This window comes from Fistularia commersonii, chromosome 4 (genome assembly GCF_037954325.1).
Source record: "Fistularia commersonii isolate RoL2024-O1a breed Wild chromosome 4, RoL_Fcom_v1.0, whole genome shotgun sequence".
Classification (NCBI taxonomy): Eukaryota; Metazoa; Chordata; class Actinopteri; order Syngnathiformes; family Fistulariidae; genus Fistularia; species Fistularia commersonii.
In genome coordinates, this window is record NC_141287.1 from 16,805,043 (window position 1) to 16,832,985 (window position 27,943).

At 38.9% G+C, this 27,943-nt stretch overlaps 1 protein-coding gene and 1 long non-coding RNA gene across 5 annotated transcripts; one reads left to right on the forward strand and one right to left on the reverse strand.

Moving 5' to 3' along the window:
• The first annotated feature begins 1,195 nt into the window (after positions 1-1,195).
• Positions 1,196-27,936, forward strand: mid1 (midline 1). Of its 4 annotated transcripts, none has more exons than XM_086145632.1 (10): positions 1,196-1,333; positions 16,466-17,187; positions 22,332-22,427; positions 23,056-23,163; positions 25,397-25,545; positions 25,641-25,768; positions 26,260-26,403; positions 26,939-27,100; positions 27,185-27,392; positions 27,498-27,936. In XM_086145632.1, exons 2-10 carry the CDS (start codon positions 16,522-16,524, stop codon positions 27,844-27,846), a joined length of 2,010 nt encoding a protein of 669 aa, XP_086001758.1. In that variant the 5' UTR covers positions 1,196-1,333; positions 16,466-16,521; the 3' UTR covers positions 27,847-27,936. The 4 variants fall into 4 exon arrangements, with proteins under 4 accessions (XP_086001758.1, XP_086001759.1, XP_086001757.1 ...); XM_086145633.1 differs by lacking the exon at positions 1,196-1,333 and adding an exon at positions 4,726-4,742; XM_086145631.1 differs by lacking the exon at positions 1,196-1,333 and adding an exon at positions 8,894-9,196.
• On the reverse strand, positions 10,204-16,542 carry LOC147234930 (uncharacterized). Its single transcript, XR_015106061.1, has 3 exons — positions 16,414-16,542; positions 13,654-13,732; positions 10,204-10,314 (listed from the first exon to the last, which is right to left on the reverse strand). It is a non-coding gene; the product is annotated as an uncharacterized LOC147234930 (long non-coding RNA).
• Positions 27,937-27,943: the final 7 nt, after the last annotated feature.

Here is a 27,943-nt window from a genome sequence, read left to right on the forward strand (position 1 = left end):
CAATTTTTTTTTTTTTTTTACCAACCTGTTGGCTTAATAACAATATTTAGAATTTGGGTGTGGCCTCACTCACCGTCTGCAGTGTTTGTCTTTGTGTGACCGCCCTCACGTTCCTCCATCTCAACCAAACATGATCATGATTAGGGGAGGGTCAGCAGGACAGCAGTGTAATAAGATAATTGGAGGAAAATTCAAATATGGGTGAGTTGTTGGTCAGGGACATCACAATTAAGGACATGGGGGACTCTAATGAGTACAAAGTCATGCATATGTACTGTATCTGAAGTTCATTCAGTTCAAGGGAGTGTGTTTTTCCGTTTTCCTACATTCGTAACGCGTCCGAAGTTAAACAGGGTTGTGAGGAGTTCCCTGGAAGGCTTTTGCATGATGCACTAAAACGTAATCTCCCGAGATGATCATCATTTTTACCTTGCTTTTGGTGCACAATGCACATTGCTGAACAGTGGCCATATATGTTGTGTCACTGATACAATTACTCTTTTAAAAGGTGCCGTGTTTGACATGTAATTATTCAAGGTCACTTTGGGTCTGGCTGAAATTCTTGGTAAATGACTTTATTCCTCCCTTAAGGGATGTACACCCAATTCCTCAAATGTGATCTCATTATTGCGAGTATAAAATTGTTTTCAGACTGACTCATTTATCTCACAGGATGAATTCTTATCTGGGAGGAGGAAAATCATTCTCTCTCTCTCTCTCTGAATAACAGGACCTTCTCTATGTTGCTGTCTGCTTGTCGGCTGCGTGGGATTCCTAAGATCGAGTTTTTTTTTCTTGTCTGCTTGCTAACTTATCCCCGTGGCAAAATGACCTTCATTCCTATTATCTGATACTAACTTACAATATATCTTTATCAGTTTCTGCCTTTTTCACGCATGTCTCTGCTCGAGATAGTGAGAAGCAATCATTCCACCATGGTTTCCCTCTCAGTAATTGCATCATTGACTGTGCCACTTACTCTGGCACTGAGAACAAGATCCAATTTCTTGATGATTTAAATGTTCGTAGCAAGAGTGGGTATTGTCTCTCTCTAGATGAATGCCAACCCACCAAAGGGTTAAGCACTTTTCTCAGGAGCTTTCCAGGCTCCTGTGTAAACCTGTAGAGCAGATGACAGGCAGTGCATGTCAGTCAGTTAGGTATGTGTGTGCACACACCCGGATAAATGGAGTGTAGGCAGACAGAACACCTTCAACCCTCTGTCTTTTTTTCTCCTCAGGGAGAGTACTAGCTGAATAACACAATTTATATTCAGTATTAACCCAGAATTCACCAGGGAGAGACATTTACCACCACAGCCATGGGGAAGCAGGTAAGATCTGATAAAGAATCATCTAAAATAATGGCACAGGGTTAAGGCATCTAATAAGTATAAGTTCAAGGTCCTATATTTTTGGAGAAACCAGACAAAGCAATCATCTGAAACAGATCATAGGGAGGACAAAGTGGAAACTATAGTTGAAGTGATTGTGAAGGCATAAATCTTCCAGCAGAAACTTAAATTAGATTCAAAAGTTTTTGTTTTCTTTCTTTTTAAATCCTGTGAATGCTAATGTATGGGACCAAATTCCTGCCATGTAAACAAACTATATATAAACACAAGAATTGCTGGACTTTCTCCATGAGACACTGGAACTGATGAATCCTTATTCAGAGGTCAAATCAGAAAGTTTGCTGTGTTCGTTGTCTTAAAAAACAAGTTCAGTCTTGCGTGCAAATTAGCGGAACATCTGCTGACATTTGAACGTACCTGCACATAAAACTGCGGCGTGGCAAAAAGCTGAGGTTTAATTCAATTTCACAAGATACAGCACAAAATTCAATGAGACTGTGTTCCCTTCTCACTCTTTTCTTTTGGTTAGGTCTGAGCAATGGAATGTTGTTCCAAGACAGAACAGAATGCAAAATTGTGCCAAATAACTTTGGATAGCGAACTCTGGTGAATTACCTTTGGTTTTTCTCCAGCATCTGGTTCTGCTATTTCTCTGAAACAGCATCCTAAACTCGGTCTATAAGGGACAGAACCTCGAGTCCTTTTCGTGTATGAACCCTTTGTGTCTCTGGTACTCTGGTTTTATTTATATTTTCAAATACACAGGAAGATATCAATTCAAATGTAATTTATATTTGACCTCTTTTACATTTTATCCACTGAGCCGTACTCTTCTTCCAATCATACATCTGTTTCCCCATCTTTGTTGTAATTAAAAACAAACGTCTCTATTGGGTCGGTAGATCCGGCTCCATCAGCAGCTGTGACTTCTCTGGCCCCAGTTGTTATGACAGGAAGCAAGCCGATGCAGTCTCCCTGTCAGGGTACATAACTGTGGGTGGAAATGGGATGCCTGCATGTGTCAGCTATGCGTCGAACAAAATATACAGTTATCATTGATTTGCAATTCTCCTCTCTGAATTTGTGTCAGATAAATATTGTTGCTCCAAAAATGTCCTTGTAGTTTGTTGTCATGGAGTAAATCTAATAGATTCCTGGAGCCAGTGCAGACAATTTGGAGAGAAAAAAAAGGGAATAAATTGAGGGTGTTGAGGAAATAAGTAGTTTTAGCAAAACATATTTCAAGAATCAAAGGTACAAGTTCTAATTATATAAAGCATCTTCATTAGTGTATTATTATTGATATCAATTTCTGATCTTTTCATTTGAGTGGGATTTCAATGCTGTGCTAGTCTTACCATTGCCGAGGCCAACTTCATTTTTAATCATTTCAAAGTGTCTGCAGAAACTTGCTTCAAATAAACACACATGGAACTCACTTAAATTCCATACTGACACCAGCATATCCCAGCATAAGCTGTCACAAAGCAATTGCAAATTGTTGGTGGAGAGTGTAGAATAAGATAAGATAAGATAAGATAAGATAAGATAAGATAAGATAAGATAAGATAATTGTAGAATTATAAGAATATCAATCATAGAATTTACATAAAAGGGCAGTGTGGCTCAGGTGGTACAATTTTGAAATATCCTGGTTCAATTCCCAAGCTCCTCCTTGCCTGTCAAACACTGAACCCCTAACTGCTCCCTTGGTGCCTGTCAGCTGCTGCTCAGTGCTCATGGGTCATCCAGGATAAATAAAGTATTAAAATTTCCCCTCAGAAAATAAAAAGAGAAAGTTTTTTTGTTGGTTAAAAGCAGCTGTTACATGTTCTGTACATGTATGATAACTGTGCATCGAATGCAGGGTTATTGGTTTTGGAAGAGGAGAGAAGAATCTTTGACAGCTTCTCTGAGAAAGACATCTTAAATATTTTGTAAGGCCAATTCCTGATAAAAATGTGACACTTTTTTTCACAACTGATCCCCATGAATCTGGAACCAATTACAGACTCCTTTGAGCAGCAAAGAATGTGGCTTGCGTTCACTGCACCCTTTCAAAAGGAGAATGTTGTAGGAAAAAAATAAAAGCCAAGGTTTTGGGTTTGTGGTGTAACTTTTCAAAGTTTCTTTTCTAAAGTGTTCAGTTTTGTACTGGGTTATTTTCAACTTGAGATGAACCTGATTCTTTTTGGTGAATTGTATTTGTTTTTCTTTTTGATCATTTCATTCATTGAATCTTTGTCATGATTTTAATCTTTTAACATAAATTTGACTTTTTTTTTTTGTTTCTCATCAGACTGAAAATTCTTAATGCTTGATGAAAATGAGTACTGGGCAATCATTTGATTTTAATATTGATTTGATTTTGAAGTTAATCATGAATGCATCACTGATATAGATGTGGCATACCGGGAAAGCTCACTTCCAGGTCAGTGCCCACAAAAGTCCTATATGTCCTGCCAACAAATCATTTAGCGCATTAAATGCATGTAGGCAGCACGTGCTTTGAGAGTGCAGTGTGTATTGCACAACAAAGTCTTTCATTCCCCATCCGAGGAGGTTGTGATGAATAATGTTATTAGCTTATCGTTGTATATTTTATGCACACTATCTTCACCACACTGTGTTGAAGGATGGTAATGAATAAATAGATAGTAGGTGTTAACAGGCCTGGCTTTTAACATGTACATTCATACGGACGTTTGGTTTATTTACTACGTCTCGGGGGTGTGAAAAGAGCACGATAACACTTTCATCTCTTTAACTGCCAAATTGAGGAATGGATGTTTTGACTGTAAAAGGTAAGAAAACAACAGCGGCTTAGATAGAGGTTGAAAGAGACACAGCAAGCAGCTGAGCGTGTGTGGTCCGTGAACCAACGTTGGGTGTTTTAGCGAAGAGCTGAAGACAACACGGCGAACAGAATGCACAAAGGCTGCGATCTGTTTGCCCCATCTGTTTGGGGCTTGGTCTCATCAATATGTGGTCTCCTGTATTTATGCAGCCTCCTTTGTCTCTGCATTTGCTACCTCTTTGTCTTATGGTCGAGAGGGTGGGGAGCTTCAGGGAGCCAGGGGCAAGAGCACAACCCCCAGAGCTGGGCTGGGGAGGGGTGGATGGGCCTGGGCGCTAATGGAGACAGCATCCATGCAATGACCCAGTGGAAATGACGCTTCCTGGGCATGTTTTACGCTCGCGTGAGCGTACGGCCGCAGCAGGGCGGGGAGTGCTGGAGATGATCTTGGGAGTTGGGATAGGCACTACGAGGGATGCTTCACATCGTTTTGTTTGGTACCTAATCCACGTGCGTTAGATATGGAGTACTGAGCCTTAGGGAGAGCTACAGCACTTGGGAATGAAACTGGATCACAGCACATAAGTCAGGGTAAGTTTCGTTGGAAGATTTCTGGATCGTGTTGAAAAGTTCTTATTATTATTTCTCAGTGTTTTGATGACCTGCTGATTTAATTGTGACTCATGTAGGAGCAGTCAGAGCATGTCTTCATATACGATGTGTTTATTATTATCTTTATAAGTGATTTTTCACGTATTTGGAAATAATTAAAGGAATCGACAGTTACTAACTGTGAAAGACACAGATTAAGGATAGCCATTTAACGTGATGACATTGCCTCCAGATGTCTGGCCTCTTAATCACCTTTGACAAAATCTTATGCTGTTTTACTCATGCGGATGAACATTAATGGAACATCATATTTCATAGGTGTTGTGTTCCAACTTCTTATTAACTCCTTTAGGGGGACTTCGCTGGCTCTCCTCCAGTGTTTTTCTCCAATTAATATAGCTTGATGTACCAACTGGCGCCAAGAGAATTGCTTCAGGCAGTAAATGGCCTTATTAAGACAGGATGAATATTCATTTGTTTTGAATAATCATTTTGACAGTGCTGTTATGTATTGATAAGGGGATATATATGTTCAATATAATGCAACTTATTTTCCAAAAGTAATTTTAGAAGGATTATACTAAGAATGCCAACATCTTGATTGCCACTTATAATAACAAATGGAAGAAAAATGTAATGATTTTCTCTGCCTCCAATCCTTGGACTTGATTGAATTGAAACTTATTTTATCCATTGGCTTTAAGTGAAGCCAATGGATAAAATTTCTTCTTTGTCACAGTTGATATGTTTTGACACAGGACATGTCAAATATTTGGAATCACACAGTGTATCGTATTTGTTTTCATTTGGATGCTTAATTGCTGCTGTGGCGCGGATATCCACAAAAGTAAAGTTCTGCACAAATTTTCCGGACTTAACGCCAGAGAAATGTTGTGTGCTAGCCTGGATCAAGGATGAGGTTTCCAGCGGGTGAGGTGGGGACAGTTCTTAAAACCGCAAGTTAGTGAAGCCCTTCTCAAGTAAAAATGGCAAAAACACAAACATTTTTCCTCTTAATGTTTATTACAGTCCAGTGTGGGATGTGAATTTAGATCGAATCATTTTCACCTTTTTGAAGCTGTGGCCACAAATGTCAGCCTGACTCTACAATCCATGTAAATGTCAATAGTTATGTGACATTTTATTATTTCGAAATGAATCTCAGTAAGAGAGTATGAACAGGCAGAGTCATTACTTTACGGGCAATTTATGGATATGCATCGCTTTTGGCAGTTGCAGTAACACTTTATTAAGGCCATTTCCCTAAATGATGGCAGGAGTACATGAGTAATGTAGTATTGCTCTTGAGAGAGTGTGTTTAACACACAGAATGGATGTATTTCTTGCTGTTTACAAATCCATGAACTTGCCAGCAATGTGTGCAAAGAGTCAGGCTAAGATTTCGTGCTGGAAACCATGCTTAATTCATCTATTGTTCCGTCTCACTTGTCTGTCGAAGGGTTTAGTCATGGTCACTGGGAGCAGAGTGACCCCTCTCAGGTATTGTTGTTACCCTAAAAGTGTCTTTACAACTCACTTTCTCTGCAAAATGCAGCAGACTTCTTGTTGGCATGGGATTCTGGAAGGAATTGGAGAGTGACAGACAGAAGGAGGCTTGACTGAGAAACAAACAAGCTGCGAAGAGAGAGCTGAAGCTTTGCCAATGAAAAGATTAGAATGGCATTTGGCTCAAGTGCAAAGATGCATCGTTGCTTTGCTACACCACCATGGCAACGGAGGCTTTCTGCTTTTCCTCCCATCCTCACCACCACCCAGCCCCTCCATGCCCCCACAAAGTGGCCAGACTGTACTAGACATTTAAAGAACTTCTAATGACCCTGACATGTCCCTAAATTTGTTGCCTCAGAGAGAAATTACATTTTGATTCACTCTGTTTGGTTCCATTTACACGTGTTTACTCATGCATTCATTTGCATGTTTTTCTTCCCAATGATATGTGTGAAAGCTGCATAAAAGTCCATTATAATGTCAACATACACTGAGCTGTACGTCGCGACAGGCCCATCCATCCCACTGCTCTCATTTGTAATGCATGGCACCTCTGTTCCCTAGTGACCAATCAGGAGTGCCTCTTTGCCACCTCATCGTCACAAGTGATTGACAGCCTCCCACAGGAAGAAGGCTTGTTTTTTTTTTACCTCTTATGTTCTCATGGGAGTAAGTTAATGATCCAAGCCAACAAAATAATACAAAGAGGGAAAGGGAAAAGCCTGAGAAGTCTGTGCCTGGTTGAACCATTTGGAGCAGTTTGGGCTTCCTTTAGAGAGGATTAGAGAAGAAGAGGCTGTGTGTGGAGTGTTTGAGAGATAGGAGGAAGACAGACGAAACAGCGCAGACAGAAGTATTGGAGCTAAAGGGAGGCTTCTGAGACAAGCTGGTGTTTTCAGAAAAATCTCTTCATTTACGTCTTCATCTGTCTGCCACACAAAGGACTGTGTGGTTGATTGACGAACAGAGAGGTAAGAGATATCTGCATTACTAATTAGTTACCCTGCCTTCTTCTGACTTTTATGGTAGCTTCTTGGAAAGTTGTGTCGCACTATTTATTTTTAATTGTGTTTATTATGCTTGATTTGGAATGTATGAAATACTTTGAAACTGGACTTGGATTATTGTAAAATTGAAAACTATTAAGATGCTGCAGTCGGGGACTACTACGCTTCATTTTTAGGGATTTACAAAGATTTGACTTTAAAGGGTATATTTGGGTATTCATTACTATACTATACTATACTGTACTATAACAATTGTTGTTTTTTTTTTTACATGAAGCTGTTATAAACTCATCAACCGGCTTAACTTGCCCGAGTATCTCGCTTCCTTCCACTGTGTCCAAACTCTGCAACTCAACTTCTAAAACTATACTTTAACCACATACTATGAGCAATGTCTTTTACACTGGGATATTATCTCAAAGTGACTCTTGGCTGGCCGTAGGTTTACGTATCATACTTAAACAAGTTCAGAGCTGTGAAATTGCTCAAACTTTGGACGACCAGCAACACCATCAGAATGCCAGCTCTGTCCCCCAGCATATGTTTGAATCGAGAACATTTTCTGCGCCGCCAAAAAGACGGGTGAACAGATGCCAACAATCGGAGAGGGTTCGCTTTCAACAGTTTCAACCATAATGAGCTCCTATGTACTTCCATTTCAGTGAATGCGTGTGCATGGACAAACAAACGCGTGTGATCCCTTTGAGAGGAAAAATGGATGAATATAAGATCCAGCATGTGTGGTTAATGTGCTTGATCCTGATCTGGGCTAATTAATATGTCAATTAACTGCAGAATGTCATTGATCGTAGTCATTATTGGCTTTCCATTCATTCATGTTGGCATTTCAAATGCCTTTGACAATCTCTGACTTCGGGTCAAGGATAGGTCTGTCTTTTTGTTGCTTTTTTTTTTTTTTCTGGTAGACAGGGCCTGGTACTCACAAAATGCTTTGTTTGCTTATGCAGTCTTGCATTCATCTGTCTCTGACTTTGTAAGCAGAATAATTGAATCTTTGTTTACCCAGAATCAATAGCAGCTGTGATTTGGCCTTTTTATGCCTCTTTTTTTTTTTTAGTAATTTTAATATCATTGGATAATGAATGTGCATTACAGTTTCATAGTATGAACGACATAATTTTATGTTCAATATGTAAATGTATGATAACATCTACTAGTATATGATGAAATTAGAACATATAGAACATATTATGTGCATGCAGCACGCACATATACCCACATCTACATATATACTAATATATATATATATACACACACACACACACACACATACACACATACACACATATATACATATATATATGTGTGTGTGTATGTATATATATATACATATATGTATAGTGAGAGAGAGAGAGAGAGAGAGAGAGAGATACTGTGAGAATAGGGTCAGACAGAGGAGGTTGATTTATGTGGTGACCTCTGAAGGGTGGAGCCGAAAGGAAAACATATAGTATACAAACTGCATATACACAGTTATTATATACATACAGTCTATGTATGCATGTATGCATATGAATATGTCTGTGTGTATGTATGTGTGTGTAAGACTCTAACCCTAACCTGACACTTCATACTCTGAGTAACAGAACTACCCATCAGAAGTCCTGCCCCTTTCAATGATTGGCTATTGCAAGTATTTGCTGTCCTGTGTGTCATTACAGTGCTATTTAGGAGTGGGAGGGTAAAAAGTTTTGATCGCCGTGCTGGATGTCAGCAGACCAGAACAAAGCTGGATGGTCAGAATATCACAGTAGAAGGGAGTAAGGAAGAACCGCTCTGCTGAAAGTTCACTCATTTGCAGTGGATCATCTTTGTGGAGTTCAGTTATCAACAGTAACTGATTTTAAAGGTGTCTCCTCCCTCTGTTGTTTATTTATGGATGTAATCATGCGGCGGGTAAGTCAGAAGGTCATACTTAACTTCACTGTTCACACAGGCTTATTTTCCATAACTGGTTTTCGCTGTTTGCAGCCAATTCACAGAGTCATCATGTTTTTACTCCTTCAGACAGGCTTTGAGGTGGTTGGGTCTTGTTGTTTGAACAGATTCCTTCATGTTTTGAGCTGTGTGATTCTTAGGGGAAAGAATGACTAAGTAGGAAGGCTAAAAGGGGTTTTTTATGATTTAAAAGCCTCAAAGAAAGTGGGAGTACCTTTCCAGCATCAAAACAGCTGTGAAGTTTCTGAAAAATATAAAACAACACATTAAAGAAGTGCTTATATAAATTGCCATCTGAAGAAAATGTAGGCAATAGATTTTTTCTTAGATTTGGTCGTTTTTTTCTTTGTCATCTATTTCTTTGACCTCTCTACCTTTTGATTCAAGCTACATGTTTTAGACAGCCAATTTCAGAATTTAGACATCATCTTTTAACCTCTGAGACCCACCAAGAACCATTAAACTCCACTGATAGGATCAAATGTGTGAACATCTCTGTCCTGCCGCTTTGCAATATGCTCTTGCAGAACATCTGGATGTAGTTCTTATTAGTAGAGTCCATAAGTAATTTTACATGAAGCTGTTGAGAGCAGAAATGGGAAATACCAGTCTGTGGATCTCAACTAATCATTATCTTTTCCACATGATAAGAAATTCTAGACATCCTCCCACAGGTTCCCTTTGATCAGCAGGGTGGCCGATGCATATTTTGCTTTGACCTTAGAAACATGTATGTAGAGGATTAAACAGAGCTTCGCTGTTTCAAGGTGGTAAGGTGAAGACCAGTGACATTTGTCCTCCCCCTGTTTGGATATCAGGCACATGATGGCGCTGTTTGACCGTTATCTGAAAGTAGTAAAAAAAGAAAAAACCCTCAGTGTGCAGTGTAGAATTTTGAAAAAGTTTATAGATAAAAAAGAACATTCACACCTTCCTCCCCAAAAATGAAAGAAAATAAATCTTGCCAGTTTTAGGTGCTGAGAGTCAAGACACATCCCCTCTTGCTGGATGTCAAAATAGCGAGAAGGTGAATGTGAGAAAAATCTCAAGTTTTCATTTTCATTGCCTGTTGTCACCTGCCAAACCACACAGAGGAAAATGAGAGCACTGCAACAGTCTGAACTAACACACAGAAAGGAAAAAAAACAAAACAAGCTTGCCTGACCTTTAGACATGGATTTAAAATTCTCGATCAGCATGAAACTCATTCGAGACACACATTGTCAGCTCCATTACGTTCTTCAGCGTAATAGAATCTAATGTGATTCATTTCAAACACTCATTTACAATGTTTATATTTGATTCAGTGAGGTATTGAATTCTCTTATGAGTCTTGAACTGAATAGCAAGATAATGACAGATGTTTTGATATTTAACCCTCCTGATCTGCAGTCATGGGCAGCGGAATATTAAACATTCTGCGACCTCACTGAGAAACATAAAAAACATTGTCAAGAAAGGCAGAAAAGTTATTGGCGACACAAAACTATAATAAACAGAGTTGTGTTCGATCGTGTACACAGTAAAATGGACAGTGAGTCTTCATCTGGAACATTCTGCTCAGGGAAGAGAAAAGGATGAAACACCTGAATACAAAGTAGTAATGCGTCATCCCTTTACCTTAGGAAGTGTTTTCCAACTAGACATGTATTTCTGAAAGAATATTACCCATGAATGCTCTGGTACTGAAATATGTTTTGTTGAGCCACAACTGTGGCTCAACAAAACATAAAAAATATGAACACCCATTTGCGAAAGACTGTTAATTTTTTTTTTTTTAGAATTTCTGATATTTTTATGCTGCTGTCTAACTTATAGTTATGTACTCTACTAGCTCTACTGCACTTTTCTGCTGGGTAAATTGAAATTTCCCACTGTGAGACAAATGAAGACGTATTGTATTCTAATGAAATGTTTAAATATTTAAGTCTACAACTATCTTAATATACTGTATGTGAAATTGCCTGCTTCCCAGCAAGAAGGTAACTGGTTCAATTCCATCAGCTGGACTTATTTTTTAGGATTTGCATGTTGTTCCATGTTAGCAAGGATTTTTTTTTTCCTGAGGACTACAGTCTGAAAATATGCTGTGGGTTCATTGGAGACTCTAAAGATGAGTAAACGGGAGAGTGAATGATTGTATGACCCAAGATTAACTAGCAACCAGTCCAGTGTGAGCCCCGCCTCTCGCCCAATACCCCATCCCCCCGTTACCCTGACTGCAGGATAGATAATCAATGAATATAAATGTCCTGAATGCAACAGTCTTAAGTGTGACTTAAATGTCCTGATGATGCTCTTATAACACCTTAGTAATCTCTCACATTATATTTCACATTATTGATAATTCATATCTTGGTAAACATTTTTTTTTTTTCAATTTCTTGGTGGCCTTTTTCGAGACAATTTTCACATGAACAACAAAATAAACAAAGAGAGTGCGTAAGCAATTGACAGAGAGAGTGAGAGTTTTTAAATGACGATTAGCAACTCACGCATCCTTGACTCTTTCTTGTTTTGATTAATGTTCTCGAAATATTCTTTTGGACACGAAGACATTTAAAACTAGTATGAAACCTCATGAGAATATTTCCTGCGAGCTGCAATGACTTCGTCACGGGCAAAAACATAAAGTTCCCGGTGAAATAAACATTTTGAACTGAGTGGGCCGAAAGTTTATAAGTATAATTACCTGGTGGCCGCTATTATTGAAATAACAGAAATAATGGATGTTGGTCAGGACCGGGGTGTGTGCGGCTAATCTCGCTAATGTGCACAGCTGTAGATCAGGTAGATTTGTCAGTGTAATCAGCTGGCTTGTGCTGCTCCCGTGGTAAATCACATTAGTCCTGAGTGGGTTGCTGCCGAGCAGGGCTGCTTCAGGGAGCAGCAACAGGCCACGCATTGGTCACAGTTACGCTACAGCGACAGGATTACAGATAATTATGTCAGGTGTCTTCCCAAGGAAAGAAGACAAAGAGTACTTATATTCACTCACTCACTAACTGCATGGATCGCAGCCATCATTAGGCAATAAAATACCATAACCAAAAGGATTAGAAGTAGCTTGAGCAATAAATAGTCTTCTTATCTTTGACAGTGCCTATGTTTAATCTCTAAGTGACCCATTATTTCATAATCGAAAACAAATTCGGAATGATGAGTCCATCTTCCGAGAAACTCCCGGGCATTTTCACCGCCAGCGTTTATGGCACACGTTGCACACCTGTCATATCGGCTCACATGCTGCGTTTAATATCCTCATTCATTATTTCTGCCAGCTGCACACACAGGTGGATAAATGCACAACCAAGATGGATCCTAGAAAGTGTGTCAAAGTGTAATGAAGCAAAAACATAAAAATAAAAGCATATATGTATTATTAGATCCATATCTGTTTTTGACCTGGAAGATCAGTAGGATGGATATCTGGATACCATTCCAGCAAAATAATCAGTACGTCAACTGAAATTCTATTTGCATGCTTAAAAGTGTTTCCAGCACTCTATTTAGAAAAAGCACTTTCAATGGAAATGATAAATCTCCATGCCATGACCTTTGAAATAGATTTTTTATTAACCTGAAATTAAAACAATGCTCTCAATTATCTGATATCATACTTGGCACTTGTAGCGCCTCTGTTTTTTATGCTGATTTTTGGTAATTTCCTGCTGAATTACAAATAATTTCATGCTTATATGGTAGGTCTTTGCTCGATTGTAATATTAGTAGTCAGTTTGTAAAATGACGGTCCATTATAAATGATCAAGGGTATTAGTAATAAGTAAAGGTAATAAGCAAAATGGCCCAATTGATGAATGAAAAAGTTGCCCCAAATGTAAATCAAAAAGCAAGAAAATAAATACATTATTGCAGCTTTGTGACGTTGCCTATTTAATATATATTTTCCAGCTAAACTAAAGAGTATATACGACTTTGTAAATTGCAGTATTTTTAATGACTGAACTTTTATGATTCATCAGGAGGCAACATCAATAAGTTGTCAAAACTTGACAAATTTATTTAATAACTTAAAAGATCGGTAGAACCATGTAAGTGCAACAGAGAATGTCAGCATTCTGTGAGCAAAGGAGAGGAAAAACTAAGAGAGATGTCAGACGTTTTTCGAAAAACGCATCTCTGTCAAATTCATTCTCCTTGATCATGCAATGCCAAAATTTGCTGTGAGTTTGGACACATAGAAGACGACTAGTCACATTTCCACATGCGTCTGCCAGCAATGTAGCTCACACCCACCGTTTTGTCTGAACTTGAGCGTGTCTTTAATATTTACTGTCACTGTCTGTCTCTGAAAGAACAGTAACTCTGGGGAATCATGTGATTGACAGGACGATTCAAATGGAGCGTAGCGGGTGTGTGTCTGGGAAGGGAGGCACATGGAAAGCAGATGGTACCTTGGTGATTTCCACTTGAGGGCCAACTAGATCGCAGCAGATGATGTTGCGTGTTGTCTGTCTTCATTTGTCGTCGGGCCTGTCAAAGAAGAGGCTTCAACTTTGGCTTACTGGTGGCTGGTTGGATTTTTGGTTGTCCATGATCTTAATTTTTCAGTTTGAGTCAAGAACTTAATTACAACCTTTACCGAACACATGGGTCCGACCAAATAGGAGGTCGTGATGGATTCCACATCACCTTGTTTAACAGAGTCTCATATCTTTTGCTCACTTCACTGATGGGTCCTGTAACCCCTCAGGCTGCCTCTTGGCTGTTTTCTATCACTGGCTTTTCTCTTTCATTCCCTGGTGGGGAAGCCAAGAAGGGCTCCAATCTACTGGATTGTTTTGCTGGGGGCAGAGGGATAGTCACGCACTCAGGAAAAACCTGAAACCGATCCTCCAGAGGCTTTGAATTTCTGAATGGGATAGACTGAGAGGGCATGAACCTGCCTGTGAGTACATGGGCTGGGTCTCTGTGCCTGCACTCTCTCTCTCTCTCTCTCTCTCTCTCTCTTTCTCTCTCTCTCTCTCTTTCTCACCCTCCTTCCAGTACTGGCCTGTACTCCAGCTGTAGGTGGAGCTGGCTTTCCTGGAATTGTCGGGCAACTTTTCCTGTTGTGCTTACTAACTCTTGCTCAATCTCTTATTCAGCTCTGCTGCAGGACTACTGGGCCATGGAGCGCCACCTAGAATCCCACTGTTACAGCATGGCTGATGCATTTGTAGCCATGAAAGTATTTTCATGATTCAGGTTAAAATTTTTCCTTCTGCAGATATGTCTCGGCAGTGCAAAGTGGGGCGAAATCCATCGGTGGGTAAACTGTATGAATGGACGAGCTTTTTGAGAGTGTGGTATATACTTGAGGCTGTAATGCAGTTAGCAGGCTCTGTGACACGATGTTATTTTTCCAAGCTTTTTGTAACTTAAGCGTACGCTGTGCCACAGACAATGACATTTGAGGATTAGTGTCTCTGTATTGTGTTTACCATACAAAGCATTTTATTCATGTTGAATTTAGGACAGCAAGCTTGAATTAGGTCTTAACAGCTGAACCTGTTTGGCAAGACCTCTGCAAATAATCACCACTACATGTTGTTCTTGACAGAAGGAATGATATGATGTCATCTGTGAATTACAACAACTTTTAGACAAGCTGCATAACTAAGGAATAATGCTCATCTTGTATCTAGAATCTTTTAATTTAGCATGTGAGTACTGTCAAACAATATCCCTCAAAAGGCTTTATTTTTAACGCAGTATGTTTATCATTGTGCGGCTTGAGTCATTGTGCTATCCTGAATAACGCTGGAAGACATCTGAGCACACTGCTTTTGTCCCGATAGAACAAAATAACAGTTGCAACAAAGGCCCACAGATGCATCCCAGTCACAAGAGACATGTGTAACAATTGCCTCTTGTCTGGTACAGTACAGCGGGATGGTTTAATGTCTGTGAGGATTCAAATAGAATGGAAAAATCAAAACCAGGTCCATAGCTCCAAGGTAATTGCGGGATCTTCACAACATCAAAAGGCTACTTGTGCCTGACTATCCTAATAATGAGCTTTTGCCCTCTTCACACATAATGAGTGGGCTAGAAAATTTCACACACACAGACATGCTGTGAGCACAGTGTGTCCACTCACAGCTGGGGTGTCTGACCGGCTTGGAACAAAGGCTTAGTGTCTGTGATAGTGTGGAGACCCAGCCATCAGCAAGCAGGCCAATAGACTTCTGCATGGCTGCGCTGTCAGTCCTTGCTGGCCCGTTGGCCTGTCGACTGCAGGAGAGGGGAACTACTCTTACTACTCTGGCCAAATCAAAACGAGTCACGGCACTCTCTGCATTGAAAGTTCAGTCAGACAGATATGATTTCTGATACATGTCATCCAGAAAGGCATAAATTACATGCAAGATTATTCGTTTTTTGTCTTGATCACTTTTATGAGTTACTGTTAGGAAGTACTGTGACTTTAAGCAAATGGCTATGTGGAGCTAGCCAACATGTTTACATATTCCTAAGTCTCATGCCATATCATGTGTTTTATTGATACCATCTTCATTCAGACCATCATTTAGCTTCATTCAGACCATTAATAATTTGTTAGCTTGAAATTTGATTCTAATTTGCTCAGCTTTTACTTTATAAATTAATATATAATTGTTTTCAACTGCTAGAAGAATCTGGGGGGAAAAAAATCTATAAAATTAACAAGAAATTACTTGTGAATTTACAAAAAATTCATAGATAACTTGAATAAAAAACTCACAAGGAATCAATTATAAATCTTCTAGTAGCACCTTATAAACACTTCAAGTGAGATTTCCTTTTGGTTGCGTTGTGTCACGTGAATTCCCCATACTGTATTAAAAATGTTGATTTACATCAGTATGGAAATGCAGGTGCCTGAATATTGTAAAATATAAGTATCAGACAACTCTCAGTAAAAGTACAGGTCAACATTTTCAAAACTTATAGCCTCCATAATGACAATTAAAATTAATCACCTCTCAAACACATCCCATAAAACAGAACATTATAGTTCTTAATGATGGATTATATGATGCTGTTATTGTTCCACATACTATATTTTTTATTAGCTGCACCAAAGGAATTGTTGATCACTTGTTTCTACCATTTTCCTCAAACTCAAACATGTCAAAGGGGAGCCCGTTCGCTCTCGTCCGAGAAATATTAAAAATCTTAGAGCGTTTTACCTCTGTTATCGTTGTCCACAGTTTGTAATCCATGCCTGTCTCATGTTTTCAGATAGCTGATCAGCTTCCCTGGATTTCGCTGACAACCCCGCTTTGTTTTGCCTGAAGATGGAAACACTGGAGTCAGAGCTGACATGCCCAATTTGTCTGGAGCTGTTTGAGGACCCACTGCTCTTGCCTTGCGCTCACAGCCTTTGTTTCAACTGTGCTCACCGTATCCTGGTCTCCCACTGCACGCCCAGCGAGCCAGTTCAGTCCATCCGAGCCTTTCAGTGCCCGACGTGTCGCCATGTCATCACCCTCACCCAGAGAGGACTAGAGGGACTCAAACGCAACGTAACTCTGCAGAATATCATTGACCGCTATCAGAAGGTTTCCCTGAGCGGACCAAACTCTCCGAGTGAGACCCGGCGGGAGCGAGCCGCCCCTGACAGCGGCGCCATGACGTCTCCAAGTGACAGGGTGCAATGCCAGTTCTGTGAGCAGGACCCTCCCCAGGATGCTGTGAAGACCTGTGTCACCTGTGAGGTATCGTACTGCAATGAGTGCCTGAAGGCCACTCACCCCAACAAAAAGCCCTTCACGGGCCACCGTCTCATCGAGCCCTTGCTGGACTCCCATCTGCGTGGGCTTATGTGTCTGGAGCATGAGGACGAAAAGGTCAATATGTACTGTGTGACAGACGAACAGTTGATCTGTGCCTTATGTAAACTGGTTGGCCGACACCGGGACCACCAAGTTGCAGCTCTGGGTGACAGATATGACAAACTCAAGGTAAGAAATGATCCGCTGCTGTAGAAACACACAACAGACTCGACCATTTTTATTAATTTTTGCCAGAAAATAATGTTTCTAATTATCTAGTTCACTCAATACCAGATGCATCAGCCAGTGACGCATGAGCCTCATACCAATAGATATTCATGCTAAAAACTGCGTATGATTCGATGAAGTAGCACACTGAATCATTGCTCCAAAATATACGTAACGTCATTTTGACATGACAAGAACTGTTTATGCATCTATCCCATTTTTATTGGAAAACAAGAATAGCAATAAATAAATAACTGACAGTATCTTGTTTCGCTTGACTGTGCGATTTGGCCCTATATTTCCTTCGATAACTGATTGAATTGGCTTCATATTGTTCAAAATGACACACGATAATCGATAATTTTTAACTTTAAATCATCAACCTTATTAACTTACAGACATTTTAGAAGACTGAAAATGTAGGAGACTATTTGGAGTATTACAAACACAAGGAATCAAAACTATCTAATGGCTCAGAAAAGCATTTTTATGTATTGCTTATCTAACGTCTTTTTCAGATTTATATATCAAATTCATAAAAATTGCTTCTGAATATAGCATTAGTCATTTTATTGAATATCAATGAGCCAAAGCTGTAATTGTTCAAGATATTCAATTATACACCTCATAACTCAAAACCATATATTTATACAAAGATATGACAACATAATGTTATGCTACGCATATACATTTCTGATTCTACTTACCGTCCATTGTAAATGTGAGCCATTTTCTGACAGAACAGTCTGCGTTTTGGGAACGGAAGTATTTTATGAAAAGACCTCGTATTAGTCATCGGTAATAAAAGGAAACCATGCGATTGAAAAAGTCTTTCATAATTTTGGATTGGACTAAGGTTTCCTGTCACTTCAGTTTTTGTAGTTCCTGTGTGTTCTTGTGGTCAGTAGTGTTTCACTGGTAAATCAGTTTTCGTCATCCCAGCTGTTCCCATTGTTTTTGTCCGCCAGCGTTATTCCAGTCTGTTATTTGTCCCAGTCTTCCTCATATTTCTTCTCCTATGACTGTCTTGCCATTATTTATGCTTTGTGTCCAGAATCCTGGTTTCTGATTAGTTTCCATAACAGTGTCTGTCCAATTAACACAAACGCAAACCTCATTCATTCGAAAATGGAATTGTTCCAATATTTCATAGAATGAATTCTATTTTTGCAATGAGTTGGACATTATTTGTCAAAATCACTCTAGACATGGGTTCTTATGTCTAAGACTTTCAGTCAGATGGATAGAGCTTTTCAGCTTAAGCAAAGTTTGCTAAAGTGCATCCTTCTACCCATGCTGAGGATGGAGAACACCGCAGGAAAATAAAATGAGGTCTGTCCTTGTTTTCATAAACACTCGAGAGTATTTCGTGCATGACTCACAGAAGGGGGATTTACTGTATCACAAGTTTCACTCAAACCCCTTTTGTCCCATTTCGTCTCACACAATGGACGGCCACAGTGGGATATGGTAATCTTTTTTCAACATTTTGGCAAGATAGCTTAACCCATCATCTGTATTTGACCCTAATGTATTGTGCAGAAATCTCTTGGCAACGTTTCTCAGCGTGGGTTGTGATCATTCACACCAACAGATAGGCCGAGCGATTCTCATCATTTTCTTTGCAGTTGTTATAGTTAGACTTGTTTTATTAAACAAAGAAGGCCTGAAAGACACTTGTCAATGACTCTACTTTCCTTTGAAAGTCAAGTTGAAAAACAACAGATTTACTGTGGTCAGCTAGCTTTTTAACAACAAAATTGTTTAATATGATATGATATGATAGCATATGTTTATGGACGTAGTGAGAGAGGATATGAAGGTAGTTGGTGTGAGAGAGGAGGACGCAGAGAATAGGTTTAGATGGAGAAAGTTGGTTCTCTGTGGTGACCCCTGAAAGTAAAAACTGAAAAAAGAAGAAGATGAAGATGATAGGATATGTTTTATAGGCTGTGATGGGAACATATAATATTCTGTTGTACATACAATTAGAATAATCAAAAACAGAGTGAATGGAGATTCCCTCATCATCAATAAAAGGCTAATTTTGTCCAATATTGATCAGTTTCGTCACCAGGAGTTCCTCATGAGTGTAAGGTGTCACTTAAGGTGGCACAACGCTATTGCAAAGGTTGGCACATTTATAATGCTGCCTGTTATACTAGCTGTAAACTGTTTCACTGCTATTAATTTCTGCCTAGCATCAAGTGAAAAGATTGAGTGTATCCCATGGGTGAAAGACAAAAAATTTGTGCTGATTATGTCTCTGACGATCAAATGATGCAAATAATCAGGAAAAAAAAACAAATGTCTCTTATGTCATTGTGTGGACACATTGTCCTTTTCTTATTCTAAAGGGAATCCTCCAGGTTAACTCAAATAAATAAATAAAAAAACATCTCGGATTTATAGATATAGACACTGAATAAAGACCAAGGATCGTTTTTGTTATTATCTGTTTACTGTCGATAAATTATAGAATACAATCTAAAGCATTGAAGACAAGGTGATTAAAAAAATCTGCAAGAATTGAATTCACAATAGAATTACTTTGAATTCTTTAATATGTTTTTTTCATCACTTTATAAAAGGTGACATAAAAATCAGCAGCTTTTTTGCAAAGTGTTTATGTGTTTGTAGCTGAGGATGATTTCCTACACTAATACCTTGGTGGGTATTGTTGTATAAGGTATCACAAAAAAAGCACTTAAAAATCCAATAAAAAATAGGGAAAAAAAAACAGTGTGGTTTCCACTACCTTTGACAAATAAAACCCAATAAGCACAATAAACAAAATAAATCCATCAATAAAAATTATATCTTGTATAGATCCAAAGAATTCTTGGCAAAAAATTCCTCAATTTTTTATTTTGATATTAAAAGAGAGGGGGAAGGGCAGGTGACTTGACACAACGGATTTTGACTCAGTGCACGCAGACTCAGACTCAGACTCAGTCTTTGCAGAATGTCCTACTTCATTTCAATCCATAGAGCTGCTGTTTACATAACTTGGAAAATGACAAGCGTTCCTTGAAGATAATTGCATGTAATTTACCTTACATGTAAAATAAACATTCAAAAACTGTGGGAAATCAAAAGTTATCTGAAAATCTATTAATTTGTATAACCAAACTCTAGAATTACTATGAATACTAAGATAGCTTACACTAATTATAGTATCACCATTTCTTCACTCAAACCTTGATTAAAAAATAGGTCACTTTGGTCACCTTGGCTCTCATATTTGGCAACAACCATGAAAAGAATAGCAATTCAACTTGATAAAATCTGCATTCTGCTCCAAAGTGGCACACTAACAGTCAATTGACTGATATGTGAGGTTTTAAATTAACCATGGCAACCAAAACATCTTTGTTAGGTTGAATGAGAGGGCACAATTTATAATCCCCCTGTAATTAAAGTAATTGGCAATTAAACTCTGCCTTAAATCTGTGCCAGTTTACAGTGACATTTAAGCATGCTATTAAAAAAAAGGAAATTAAGAAAAAAAAATCACAAAAAGCAATAATGGCAGCACTGTTTTACAAGAGTCCCAGTGAGGAATGACAGCGTGCAAGACCCTGGATTCAAGGCCATTTGAGTCCAATTCATCCAGTAAGCTTTCAGTATTATGACATGCTGTCAGATAGTGCTGCAATATGAATGTTGTATACCAGTATTATTGTGTAAATCATATTTATTTAATGTGTGTGTCTGTTTTAAAAGCTTAAACACAAGTGTGTTTCTATACTGCAAGAGCAAATGTGAAATACAATTAAAACTTCAACGTTCCTCCAAACAAGCACAACTGACAGTTGCAGAGTTCGAAGAATAAATCGTCCAACTACTTTGAAAGAAAAAATCTTGCCTGCTGAGACAGTCTAAGTTCCACGCCCTGACAGTGACCTGTCAGAACAGAGAGAGGAAGGAAGAGAGGCTGGCCAAAGCAAAGGTGTGGGACCAGAAGCATTTACATAAAAAAGGAAGCCACTATTCTTTCCTCTCATCCGGTTTAAATGATTTTAGGAAAGAGAACTCCATTAGAGGCGACTGTCTAAACACAAAAAGAGGATTAATTTTGCAGGAGAAGGCATATTTCAGGAGAATGAAGAAATCCACTTTGGCAAAAATGTTAGCTTATACTGACTCACTGTGTCTTCAACCCCCCTCCTTTTTTTTCAATTTGCTGTCTGACTTTTTTATGAGTTACTTAATTTAAAAATTGAATTAAGCATATATTTTGGCTTTATTTAGCATTAGCTGGATTACCACCGTATGTTTTTGGGCATCTATTTTGAATTCAAATCACCTTTACATGGACTTCAGCATAAGGAGTAGTTTTCATCCTCTTCTATGTCAAAGTAAATAAAGGAAAAAAGAGAAAAAACAGCCACCTGAATATAATGTTATTCCCCTCAGCAGTTCTCTTTTATTCAATTGTATATTGTTCCTCTTCTTTGAAGATTTGTAGGGTTTCTTTAATCCGGTATGCTGTCTGAAAAACATTTGAATGTTGCAACTGAGCAGGTATCACAATACACACCAGGATTAAGGACAGATCTAGACCATTTCAACTATGTCGGAATTCAAACATCTGGAAAAAAAAATCTGCAATCACTTCTCTGTGTCATTTGAATCATAACTGCACCATTTAATTGAATTCAATACCCTTAAATCTGTAACTGAAGAGAGATAATGTTTAATAATGGAAAAAAATGGTGTGCTACCACAGTATAGCGTCATTGTGCTACCCTATTACAGTCAGAGATTAGGCTTGAAACATAAGCTTTTGATCTGAGTCAGTGATTAACACAGCCAGAGTTTAGTTGTCCAAATCACTGGCAGATGCTCTGCTAAGCTCCGCGCCCTCAGCAGGCAGTATAATGGGATCTCTGGCACACAGGGACGACTGGTGGCTCCAGACTTATCAGAAACTAAATGTGACCATTCATATCCAGAAGCAGTATAGTGTCTCCTCCTGCTGGGGCAGGATGTGAACCTTATGTTTCCATTCACTTAACCCTCTTCCAAGATTTATTTGACTGTTAACACTTTTATGGGAGCTCGCGTGTGATGAAATATTCCTTTTGAATTTCTGTTTTCAGCAAGCCTTAGATTCCAACCTCAGCAATCTAATTAAGAGGACCAGTGAGTTGGAAACTCTGATGGGCAAACTAATCCAAACCTGCCAACACGTGGAGGTAAGGTTGTTTATCTGTTCCTGCTCAGGTCGGGTTCCTAACCTTGGAGGCATTTCATGGGCAATAACTCATTAAATTATTAACACAGTTTTAAATTGCTGTCTCATTAGTCTGTATCATAATAATTTCTGTTACATGTATGCAACACATGAATTAACACCAAGTACCAATGGATTATTCTGGAAATCAAGTATTAAATAATTCTTCCAAAAGCGCACAATTTATGATAGACTACTAGTCCATGCGACTTTGTGTTCTCACTATTTTCCACCCTGGAATTTTTTTTTTTTTAAAACATCGCTTGAGCAGTTTTGTCTCTGTGAAATTCATGCTGCTGTCTGTGATCCAGCATGGGCTTAGGATGAAAAAGACAAAGTGAACAAGGTCAGCTAATTGCCACTCTGTCCTGCCAGACATGACTTGAAATGACATCAGTTGCACTCTAATGTGGTTTTGCTTTCCCAAGGGATTTTTTTGGACTAATAATGGTGTCTAAAATGCATGGTGAAAACAATTTCATTGAATTTACCTGCTTTCTTTGGCCAAAAAGCATATTGGCAAAACAAATAAATTACAGAAAACACTCCCATTATTGACTGTTACTTATCTATACTTATGTTCTGTCAAGATAAATGCATCGAGACAAGAAAACAAGCTGCTAGAAGAGTGTGACCTGCTGATTAATATCATACAGCAGCGAAGACAAATCATCGCCACCAAGATAAAGGAGGGAAAGGTATTCTTTGTAATCTTTAACATCTTGATAACCTTGCCGCCTTTTACAGCTGACAAGTTAATTTACAGCTCAAACTCGAGCATTTTGTTCTTTTAAGGCTGCAATGACAAATCTGCTCTTTTCTGTATAACCCTTATATCTACAGTATGTTGCCTTCTAAAGCAAGACTATGGAACATCCAACATTTTGCTCTTTTACAAATGAAAGTTAATAGGCAATGAAAAAAACCACCATTGCTAAATGTGGTACCCTCAGGATGCTGTTACACCCTCGTCTGGTTTCTTTATTTTGTTTTCTCATGTTTTTCAAACTGTTTACACAAAATTTGCTAGACCACAGCTTTTATTGTTTTGTTTAGTCCTGTGTCTCGTATCAAACCCCAAATCTGGCATATCTTCCTCTGTGAGTTTGTGCACCACGTTTAATATCAGAATAAGATGAGCTCTGCTTTGTATAATTGCCCTCCCTGGAGGAGGACTTGTTCCTTTCCCGCCCTCTCCTCTAAAGCTGCTATCAGCCTGTATGCCATGGAGGAATCGGTTTATGAAAAAAAATTTTAATTTTCCCTGATCTCTGGATGAGGCTGATACAGTACAACCAAAATGATTGCCTTCGTGCCATCGATCAGGAGACCAATGGATATCTGCAAATGCACCTTCCAAGAAGTTTAATGGCGTAAACCTGAAGGTCAAAGCCTTATGCTCTCATGTTCTTTCCAAAAGATGAGCTAAAAACAGTCGACACAATTGGCAGCCACACTGCCCTCTCGGGAGTTACCAACTTACCATTTCTATGAGGGCAACTCTACCAGGGTGTTTCGGTTCATGCACAGCCTGAAGCCCTGATAGCTCCCGAGACCGGTTGAAATTTTGAATCAGCTTTTCAGCCTAATGCCTTTTGTTATATGAAGTCAACAGCCTCACATGTTGCTTAGATTCTTCGCCAAGTTCTTCATAAAGGGACCTTTCCTGAACATACTTCTTGCTGGAACGGTTTTGGACACAAGCCTACAGCTTCCACCTCAAATTAAAAGGCCAATGTGGATTTTGGTCACAGATGCTTCCAAGGAAAGATATCTGCCAAATACCTTATCTAAACATATGCCTAGCTCTGTCTGTTTAACTGTTTCATAAACAAATTCATGTTTTACTTTATCCACTCTTTTGCGGCTCTGCAGTGCCAAAGAGAGGTGTCCCTCACAGTTGAGCCCACTAGCAGAAGCCTCAGGGAATAGCTCACTGCACAGGCTAAAGCCTGTTGGCTTTTAAATGTACACATGTACAAATCCATCCATCCGTCCATCCATCTTCTGACACTTTTCCTGCACTCAGGATCGTTCGGGGATGCTGGAGCCCATCCCAGCTGTCATCGGGCGAGAGGAGGGGTACACCCTGGACTGGTTGCCAGTCAATTGCAGGGCCACATACAAAGACAGACAATATTCACTTATTCACCCATTCCGGGCAATTTTTCCCAATTTTTTCCAATTAACCTGCTGCGTGTTTTTGGAATGTGGGAGGAAACCGAAACCATTGCAACCTCCACACAGAAAGGTTCCCTTGCCGGAATCAAACCCACATGTATGAATGCCCTCCACAATTTGTGTTTGACATTTGACACTTCATCCATACTGGCTCTAAATTAAAAAAAGGAGGAAGTAATTTGGTATGTCTAATCGATAAGTAAGTGAAATCAAAATTAAAATAGCTTTCATATTTTTGTCCCTCAATAGGCATACATTGAAAGCATTGCATTACATGTCTGACTCTGCCAATGGGCAGGATGAGAGCATGTATGATAACATATCGCTTCAATTATAGGACAATCTCATGCTTGGAATTGCTATCTCCAGTTATAATCATTTCATGATCTCCTTTCATTTATAACAACTATTTGTACATGGTTTGAGGACATGCTCCTTAAATGCAAACTTGGACTTTGATATTTTGCATTAAAGAAGACTGCTAGATTTTTGGGTTTGTTTATTTCTTATCTGATGTGTCTTGATGTGGTTAATGCTCTGTGGTATTTTTCAAATTGCCTCTCAAAAGGAATAAAGCCCAAGTAGGCAGAAATTGCTTTTTGTAATTTTGTTATGTAGTAAAAATGCTCAAATCTAATCGAGCATTAGTCTGGTTTGTGGTAGGGAGACAGTCTGCTGGCATATTTTCTTATTTTAAAATGTTTCAGTCATCATGATCCATTGTATCTCCTTTCTTTGAATGTGTTTCAGTCCATGCGACTGAGAAAACTAGCCCAGCAGATCGCAAGCTGCAAACAGTGCATTGAGAGATCATCCTCTCTCATCACTCAGGCTGATCAATCCCTGAAAGAGACGGACCATACTCGCTTTCTTCAGACGGCTAAAAGTATATGTGAGAGGTGATGCAGCAGTGTATGTCAAATCAAATAAGCCAAATTATATTGCCATAGATAATCTATATAATTGCCACTATCTCATTCTGTCTTTCTTACAGAGTCTCTATGGCAACGGCATCGTCTCAAATCCTGTTGCCTGAAATAAACCCTAGTGACAATTTCGACACTTTTGCTTTGGATTTCTCAAGGGAGAAGAAACTGCTCGAAAGCTTGGATTACCTCACAGGTTGGTACAGTCTAATTGCTGGACACAAAGTTTACCAATATGTGAATCACTATGAAAACCTGCTTGCTTCGTATGTGGCTAAACTGGTTTTGGTTCAACTAGATTTTTTTTACACTTATATTCTTGAAATATGTTAATACAGTTTACATATGTATGAGGGGCTAAATGTGATAAGTCTGAGAAAACAAAGATTTTCCCAATTGGAGCGGAGGATAAACTGCATTTTCTGCTAAATCACACAGGTTTGATTGTTTATGCTTAGCACGGAGTGGATTCACCTCAGCATGGGATAGTTACTTCCATAGCTGGAGGATCTAAAGCCTATCATAATTACACTTGTCAGAGTAAAAACAAAACAGAAAGACATAATGCTAATTACCGCCCTGTACCAAATTGTAAGGTTTTTGTTTTCCATTGTTCAGCAGTACTGAATAGAATTGTCTAGGCTTTTTATCTTTGAGCAGCATTTGTCTTTTGTTTCCTGATTGCAGCACCAAATCCTCCAGTAATCCGTGAGGAATTATGTACAGCTTCATATGACACAATCACAGTCCACTGGACGTCAGATGATGAGTTTTCAGTTGTCTCATATGAACTACAGTATGCCATCTTCACCAGTCAGTCCAATGTTGTCAGTAAGTCTGTTGAATCAAACAAAGTTTGTTTACTATAGAAAACAGAAAAGTCATCAAGGAATTTTGAAGCAGATTTCAAAAGATCTCTAAATTATTTGAGGCTATATTACAGCAGCCAAACATAATGTAGTACTGTTTTGACTGCCAAGGAGAAATCCATGAGATTTTGGCACATTACCCGGACAGTTTTGTATTGTTTTTGGGAGGGACAAATAAACTACAGCACAGTCAAACTCAGTTTATAGCCAGGTGCACACAAAAACTTGCTGTTCTGTTGTGTTTGAAATGTGCAGCATACTTAACAGATTGTTCTACGACATACTTGATCAGACAATCTTTAATAATCCGTGTGCTTAAGCATTCTTAGCCAAGTAGTAATGTGTTGTGATAACAGTATTTGTAAAGAACGGCTTATGATTAAGCTATTTAGTTTTATATTTTAATTCAAACTGTAAACGAGTTATCTCAGCATGTTGTTTATGATGACAAATTGGTTTATTCCTAATTAGTTATGTTTGTTCTTTCTGGTTTGAAGGTTTGTGCAACTCTGCTGACAGCTGGATGATAGTACCAAACATCAAACAGAATCATTACACTGTGCATGGACTCCAGTGTGGTACAAAGTATATTTTTATTGTAAAGGCCATTAACCAGGCTGGAAACCGCAGCAGTGAACCTGGGAGACTGAAAACCAACAGTATGTGAACTTCAGAATTCATACAGAATATAATGTGTTTTACCAACTACAATTTTTTCAAAGTTTGGAATGTCTTTTTTAAAGGTCAGCCTTTTAAGCTTGATCCAAGGTCCGCTCACAGGAAATTAAGGTTGTCCCATGACAATCTGACTGTGGAAAGGGATGAAACATCGTCCAAAAAAAGCCACAGTCAAGACCGATTCACCAGCCACAGCAGTTACGGCGTCACGGGAAATGTCTATATTGACAGTGGGCGCCATTACTGGGAGGCTTTAATAGGAGGAAGCACATGGTAAAATATTAATATCTGTTTCAAATGGGATTATTTTTTTTAAGATTTGCTTTGCTATGGTTATTTCATTTTTTCACGACATTTTCCCCCTTGTCTTATATAAAGGTTCGCAGTTGGTATAGCATATAAGTCAGCGCCGAAACACGAGTGGGTTGGAAAAAACTCTGCTTCCTGGGTTCTGTCCCGCTGCAACAACTCTTGGGTTGTGCGTCACAACAGCAAAGAGATGCCCATTGAACCTTCACCACACCTTCGCCGTCTTGGAATATTATTGGACTATGATGCTGGATTCCTGTCTTTCTATGATGCTGTCAGCTCTCAGCACTTGTACACATTTGACATTACCTTTGCTCAGGCAGTCTGCCCCGTGTTTAATGTGTGGAACAGATGTGTAACAGTCCTAACAGGACTCCCCATTCCAGACCACTTAGAGGGAACAGATTACAACAATTGATCGAAACCTGACAAGCTGAATTTTTAGGACACCTGGACCTCTCTGATATTGATGTTCACATGTGTTGGCAAAAATAAAAATTGAACAAAATGCTCAG

Coding starts and splice junctions, on each gene's coding strand:
- mid1 (XM_086145632.1), top strand. CDS start 16,522: ATGGAAACACTGGAGTCAGAGCTGACATGCCCAATTTGTCTGGAGCTG. Junction 22,428..23,055: donor AAACCTGCCAACACGTGGAG/GTAAGGTTGTTT, acceptor TGTTCTGTCAAG/ATAAATGCATCGAGACAAGA. Junction 23,164..25,396: donor CCAAGATAAAGGAGGGAAAG/GTATTCTTTGTA, acceptor AATGTGTTTCAG/TCCATGCGACTGAGAAAACT.